This window comes from Meleagris gallopavo, chromosome 29 (assembly GCF_000146605.3).
Source record: "Meleagris gallopavo isolate NT-WF06-2002-E0010 breed Aviagen turkey brand Nicholas breeding stock chromosome 29, Turkey_5.1, whole genome shotgun sequence".
Lineage (NCBI taxonomy): Eukaryota > Metazoa > Chordata > Aves > Galliformes > Phasianidae > Meleagris > Meleagris gallopavo.
The window spans coordinates 4,011,098-4,018,593 of record NC_015039.2 but is presented as its reverse complement, the minus strand read 5'-3'; the positions used below and the strand labels follow the sequence as shown (position 1 = coordinate 4,018,593).

General features: G+C 49.2%; 1 protein-coding gene across 1 annotated transcript; it reads right to left on the bottom strand.

Annotated features, from left to right (window-relative positions):
• Positions 1 to 6: 6 nt before the first annotated feature.
• Positions 7 to 7,491, bottom strand: TTC25 (tetratricopeptide repeat domain 25; the record flags this gene model as incomplete). The annotated part of the gene is made up of 11 exons (XM_019623357.1): positions 7 to 485; positions 722 to 800; positions 1,123 to 1,223; positions 1,377 to 1,573; positions 1,770 to 1,856; positions 2,543 to 2,750; positions 2,941 to 3,165; positions 4,016 to 4,172; positions 4,927 to 4,988; positions 6,799 to 6,952; positions 7,267 to 7,491. Coding segments are annotated over 11 exons (1,908 nt in total), but the record flags the coding sequence as incomplete, so codon positions are not given.
• Positions 7,492 to 7,496: the final 5 nt, after the last annotated feature.

The following is a 7,496-nucleotide window of genomic DNA, read 5'->3' as shown; positions in this document are numbered from 1 at the left end:
CGCTCCTTGTGCCCCGGGGTGCGGCGGAGCTGCGGCTCCTGTGTGCGAGCAGAGCCGCTGCGCGGCTTTATTTTAACCGCTCAGGAAATCAAACTGCTTTTTTTCGTCGTCTCCTATTTCCTCTTCCTCTCTTTCTCTCCCCTCTTCCTCTCTTTCGCTCCCCTCTTCCTCTCTTTCGCTCCCCTCTTCCTCTCTTTCTCTCCCCTCTTCCTCTCTTTCTCTCCCCTCTTCCTCTCTTTCGCTCCCCTCTTCCTCTCTTTCGCTCCCCTCTTCCTCTCTTTCGCTCTCCTCCTCCTCTCCTTTGCTCTTCTCTTCTTCACTCTCCTTCTCTTTTCCATCTTGTTCATCGAGCTCTTCTCTCTCATTTCCTTCTTCCTTTTCGCTCTCAGCATCTTCTTTTTCACCCTTTTGGTTCTCCGAGCTTTGCTCATTTTCCCGTCCCTCAGACTTGTCGTCTTCTGCATTTTCACCACTGAAATCGTGATCTGGGGGGGGGGAGGAGGAGAGGAATGAAATCTGAGACTGAGTTCGAGCACTGAGCAACCAGTGGGGCACGAGGAGAGAAAGGCTTTTCCCCTTTTCCCCCATCACCACTTTCTGTCTCAGTTATGCTCTGTGTGTTCGGAGCCCGCTGTGAGCGCAGGGCGGTGCTGCCACCTCCCGCACAGCTCCGTTCCCATCCCGGAAAGGAAAGCGGTGCAGAATTCTACATGACAATTACCTTTGAGAGTGTGAGCTTCCGTTTCTCTTTCTTTTTCTTTCAGGTCTTCGATGAAGCTTCTGCTCACGTCATCCAAAGCCTGAAAAGTGATGTGGCTTCTCAGTAAAGGCCCTGCGCACACACTGTGCAAATTGCTCCCGTCTCCCTTTGAGCTCTGCTATCACTGCTTGCTCCTTCCCTGCCTTCACACCGCACCAATTCCAGCTATCAGCATCTGTACCAAACGTCTCCTCCCCTGAAGGTTTCATCTCTCACTCACTGCTGTTTCCCTCTGGAGAACAGGCGCTGCTTCAGCTTTGAACACCCCAAGTAGGTCTGTGCTCATCTGTGCCCGTTTGCAGGATGTCACACGGCAGGACAGCCTCCGTACAGCTCTGCCCCACTCACAGGGAGCCACTTACAGCAATGATGGCCTTCTGAGCAGCATCGCTGTGGACAAGCTTTGCCTTCTCAAGGGCTTTTTCAAAGTTCGTAATTGCAGACCGGTAATCCTTCAATTTTTCTGTAACAAACAAATGAAAACATCGACTGTAACCCAAGATAAAGAGAACAGCCGTTAACCAAGCAAGTCTCCTGCGAGAGACCTTAACCTGAACGGCTCTGGAGTTTTCATTCAGGTGCCAGACTGGCAGCTTCCACGCGGTGACATCCTTACCTTGTGCCTGTGCCAGCAGCACACTGGCATGGAGCTGCCACTCCGCATCCCCCTCCTCCAGCGCTGACTGCAGGGATTTCTCTCCGTAGTTTTGAGCTTCTTCTGCCTTCCCGAGCTCAAGGTAACAGCGGCCAACCTCGTGGAACAGCCACGTCTTCTCCAGGCTGGATTTTGCCAGTGGGATTTTCTCCTCCCAGCTTCAAGCAGAGAGTAAGAAAGACAGATTTTACTGGATCTCACCTATGTGCAGCTGCCATTTCAGTCACTGAATCTATAAACAAGGAGTTCCAGTCGTTGGTATGAAGATATTCACAGCTATCTTGCTAGCAGAACAAACTGAAAGGACAGTATTTCATTGAAACCCCAACTTATGCCTTCCTGTTATTTACGTACGTGTCGATGGCTTGCTGGAATTTGCCAGTCCTGGCATAAACTCTGCCAATGTTGTCGAGGGCTCTGGACACGACATCGGGGAGATTGCTGTGCAGAAAGGGAAAAGTTGCAGTGGTTGAAGCAGCCTTTATTGCTGGCAGCCCGATCTTCAACCCCGTATGTATTCTGTAGTGCTCAGCATAACACAAAGGGTTGAGAAGTGGAGGTAAAGGACCAGTGCCAGACTGGAAGTCATAAAACCAAAGTAAATGTCCTCATTCCCAGCTTTGGAAGTGGTCTGCTGTGATTATCTGTGTCGTACGAATGAAAAAGCTGATGAGAGCAGAGCAGCAGCGGCGCTGTTTGCTATGGCGGTCATTAACAGCCACCAGAGGGCGAATCTGCTCGGCAACGGCTGCGGTCCCGTCCTACGAGGGAAGCCCTGCACGGCTTGGAGAAAGCAGCACAGCGCGCCTCGTCGCTGCCCGCTGCCGCCCGGGTCCGACCTTCCCGAGGAGGAAGCGCACAGTGGGGCTGCAGTGCTGAGTCTGCGATTTGTGCTCTCTTTTGCTTTGCTTCAGCACACGTTTTGGCATGCCACGTGTGCTGGAGCCTTTAAAAATCTGCTTAAGTCATTTGTTTTTGAAATAGTGAAGACCCTTGTGTGTGGGCAGAGCCTGAAAGCACTGCCCTGTTAAATCGTCAGGTGAGAATTACAGTGCTACCGGATGCTAAAAGCAGAGGAACTTTCCTCTGCATCTTTTCCTCCTCCATCAGAATTTCTCAGCACTTACTTCTGCCTGGCAAACTCCAGATCCATTTTGTGGCTTTTCAGGGCTGCCTCCATCCGCCCCATCTCAAACTGAGCATTGCCAATGCAGCTGTAGAGGTTCCCGATCAGCTCCTTCTTGTTGGGCACTTCATCCTCTGACCATCCTTGTATTGTTTTCAGCACACGCTCTGCTTTCCTGCAGCTCTCTTCGGGGGAGTCTCCAGTCAGCACTAAGGACAAAGAGGAACGTTCAGTGCTGGTGTGCAGACACGGTGATACTGGGGAGGTAAGGCCAGCAGTTACGTAAGCCTCAGAGAATCACACTTGTGTTGCTACTGTAGTTCTGCTCTGTATTTGCTACAGCAAACAATCACAAGCACCAGCCGTTGCTTTCTTACTGTTTCCAGCCAGGACACGTACACATATCGATGTCCTCCATGCTCTTCACAATGTATCTGGCCACCTCGGCTGGTTTGGGTTTCTTCTCCCTGATCCACTTCTGCTGCCTGAGCCTGCGCTCCCTCACACGGGCGTAGATGGGCTTCTGCTGCTGCCAGAACTCAGCACGCGTGTCCAGGTAGGCAATGCCACCCAGAACCACGTCCTCCACTTTGACCCCCTGCTTTGTGACGCTTTTCATCAAATCTGAAAACAGGAGGGCAGAATAGGAGAGCATCAAAGCACACAACGGACGAAGCTTCAGTTCACTGGGCTGCTCGTGAATGTCCTGCTCTGACAGAGAGAGAACTGGGAATTCGGGTCTTCGATGCTCCTCAAACGGGTTTGACTGGAAGAGAAGTTACAGAAATTCTCCTTGGGAGCAAAAACTGCTGTGTTTGGGGCTGGCTGTGGTGCACATGCACCTGTCCTGGGCAGAGCACTTAGATGGAACACCTGCACTCAGATGCACTTAAAATGTTGTGGAGATGGGGAGGAATATTACATGCCTGGAAACCAGATGGCTCATATATTATTGTATTAATGCTGGCAATACCATAAAACTTATGATTAGGCTAAATTCTTAATTACTGCTCTGTTACTGAGTAAATGGTTTCCTAGAAGGAGAAAACAAAAAGATTAAATGGAAATCACCTTTCTGCCTATTTCTAAAATAAGGTACTTTGTGAATCCTGTATCTTGTTCTTAACAGCACGTTTAACAAAGCCACAAGTGAGGAAGTGTCATCAGCAATGCTCTGCACTTAATGCAGATGTTAGTGGAATTGAACATCATGTCAGAAATTAAGTGATTTATAACGATGCTGTTTCTGATTTCCTCAACACAGGCTGCTGTGACTGAAAGGAGGAAAGATTCAGAGATGGCTCTGAATATTGGATTTGGCTCCAAAGACACCTGAACTCTGCAGACATCTGCCACTCTCTGACACTGCCTGCACTATGAGCTGTGAGACAAATACGAGTAGTGATAAGAATATAAAGGAAGGAAAGAAGATCCTGCTTAGAAGGAACATTTAACTGAAAACAATGGAGAAAACCTTCATCCTTCAGCAGCTTTTCTAGGTAGGCCTTGTCAGCATAGAGCTCTCCAAGAAGCTGCCGCTCTGTTTTCTGACTCCTTGCAGGTTCCTTTTTCTTTGTGCACTTTTGGTCCTTGGTCAGTTTGATTTGGAGTTTCTGATCTGCTTTTTTGCTCTACAGCAAGAAAAAAATAAAGCAATGAGGCGGGATTGCTGGGGAACACTGGGATTATCAGTGGGGCCTGGCTTCCAGAACTGCTGACCCTCTGTGGAGGTCAAGTTCCTTTAAGTAAAAGCAAGAAGTCAGCATCTCACAAAGAGCTTTTAGGCTTCGTGTGCAAATTATTTTCACTGCAAGCTACCCATAATTCCAGCTGAAAGAAAGCAGTGAGCATTCACTGCGCCTTCAAAGGGAAACGTGGTGTGGCATCTCAGAGGAACAAAGCAGTGCTTCAGCGGAGCACCCCGAAATTAAGCAATTGAGAAAGTGTCCATTATCAGAAACGTGAACTCAAACAGCAGGTAAGACCAGAGCAAACACTGTGGGTAAGGGTGCCTTGGCTCTGACCTCAGTGCTGTTACTCATTAGCCTCTGAGGGGTGGTCAGCAGTACCCAATAGAACACTGTGAACCCAATAGGAACAGGCTGTGAGGGGACTTTCAGATGAGGCTTTGTTTCCCATCGGCTGCTCTTCCTGCCCTTCTGCCTTCTCCTTTCTACTCTGTGTGGCTTCAGCCACAGCTGCATTAAAGGCAGGTACACTAAAATCCTCCTGATGGATTTGTTTGCTTCCTATGCTCAGGATGAGCTCCCCTGGAGCAGCCACGTCCCCATCCACACTGCACTGATCCTCCCTGCCTGTTTCAGAACATAACAGTGTTGAAACAACTCTAATTAGCTTCTAAATCAAGAGCTCTTCACACTGTACCTCTGCCTGACGGCTTATAAAGCAGAGATCCTCTTTGTTCTTCAGTTTAACTGAGGACGGACCTGCAAACGCAGAGAAAATACTGCATTAGAAAAGCTTTAGAATTTAAAATGACTGTAAATTTGCTAAGCTGAAAATGTCCTGTTACAAATAGAGACTTCTAGTAATTCTTTTGTACAAAATATGTGGATATGGGTATGTTCTTTAAGCAGGAATTGCAGCTCACAGATGTAGCTCTTCTCTGAACTGTGATTACTATTTTTGCATGGTGCCATCACAGGGCAGATTTCCTGCAGAGATGTGCTATATCCCACATGCAGAGAAAGGGAATCTTAAAATGGAAGGAAAGCTTACAAGCGTGGTAATCTCCAGCGACACAGAGAACTACCTTAAGGTTTTTGTGCACTGACACGAACTCCCGTTTTATTTTCACTTCTGCTGTTCAGAGCACACTCTAGCAGTGAAAGGAAGGGTGAAAAACAGCTTTGTTTGGGCCTGGTCAGAAGGGAGGAAGCAGCTTCAAATGCTGTCGTGGAAGAATTTCCTCCAGTAAGGTAAGTGGGCCGAGAGCAGCGAGCTCACAGCACAGGTCTGCCATGCAGACTCAGTAAAGTTGGGGATGTGCCCTGTTAATGTACATGCATGCAGCATCTAGAACTAATGCTAATCCATTTCCTTGCTTCGTTTCCCCTGCACCGAGGAGCTGCCAAATGTTTAGAACACCTCATGGCTTTTATTCTGTTCGTTTGCATACAGCCCAGATGCTTGAAGGCATTTAAAGCATTCAGCTCAGCACATCAAGCACGACAAGTGTTTCCACTGAGAGCTGTGATGGCATCTTGGCGCTTGCACCGAACTAAGAAAGCAGCAGTAACAGAGAAAAACAAACCAGATCTGGAAAACTGCTCTATCTGCCATTTTAAATGAGTGTCACACATGGAGGAGCTGCAGGCTTTCACACAGCTGGGACGTGAAGCCAATCTGCAGTACTGGAGGTGGGCCGCAATTCCAAAAGTGATTTCAAGGTGAGGTAGCTGCGTTATCTGTGGGATCGAGGGCTGCGTGGGGCGTGCAGGCAGGGTGTGCCCTGGCTCCGTGACAGGACAGGCTGCAGGAGGATCCACCTGAGCAGTTTCTGACTGTCCCAGCAGGTTTTGCAGCAGCCTTGCAAGCTGTGCACAGGTTCTCTTTGCACGTGATAAGCCACTCAACCACAGAGCCAGCCCCAGCCGAGTGTGTGTGTGAGCCTGGAGTGCGTGCAGGTGTTGACCAAGCTTGTCTGCATGCGAAAGCACTGCTAGGAGAAAAAGTAAGGGAAAAGTTTTCCATTTGCTTTGAACGTTACCAGGTCCTTGGCCTTTCCTGTCTCTTGCAGGACTCAGTTCTCTGATTTACGCCAGAAATTATGAAAGCAATGCTCCATTGCAATAGTCAACAGTTTCACTGCTCTTATGCAATGTAAACTGGAGGAAAATCAGAATGTCAGGAAGGCCAGTCTCAGGTGGGCAGATTTCATTATAAACTTTTTAACACCAGGACAAAGATCTCAAAATGGATTCTGTAATCAGTAGGCCATAAGTAGGTGCACTGCTGTTCTGTATTATTTAGAACATTTTCATGGTGACTTTAGAAATGTAAGTGCTGGGGTCATAATTCACTCCCATAATCATTAGCTGTTAGACCCAGCAGGTGGGGATGTGTTTTTTTCTGTGCTTCTTGGTTTCAAATAAGAATGGCTATGGAGCTCGTGAATCCAGAAGTAAAAGGAACTTGGTCCTTAGGAAACATATTAACACCTATCAGCAGCTGATGACAGAACACCATGAACAGCCTCAGCTGTGCCTGCAGGCACCATGAAGGGGAACTTCTTACTTCCAATGCAGTTGATGATCGCCTCGTGGGATTTCTGGATGCCCAGCCTGAACTTCTGGAGCTCCGGGCGCAGTTCACCACCCCGGTGATAAAACACCAGAGCAAATTCAAAGTCACCCATGGTATATAACGTCTCAGCTTTTTGGTAAAGGCCCTGAAAAGACATTCGAAGGGGAAAAAAAACAACAAACTATGCTTCAGAGCCTCCAAACAATCCTCTCCTGGGCAGAAGTGAAAGCCCTACTCATACGGCCAAGTTTGCATACAATAAAATCCAATCCTGGATCCTTCCTCCTCGGCTGAGCACTTCCAGCTCTCTGGAAGCACCGCAGAGGAGCTCAGCACGCTGCGATTTGGCATCAGCCGTTATCACAGCGCGTCCCTCCCTTGAGGGCTCTGCAAGGACCGCCGCCCCCACAGGCAGCAGAGCTGTCCTGGGCACCCGCCCCGCAGCTCTGCGCCATTTACCTCAGAGAACGTTTTGTCATTTTGGAGTGACGCTTCGGCGTCCTTCAGGGAATTCTGCACGTCTCCGAGCTTCAGGTAACACCGCGAGCGGGCCACGAGGCCGTGCTTGTCTGCGGCTCTGAGCTGCAGCGCCTGCAAGGAAGAGAGGAGCGCGGCGTGCGGCGCGGGGCCGGGATCGGGGCGGCGGATGAGGCCGAATCCCCCATTTTCGCCTCCCCCCAGACCGCGAC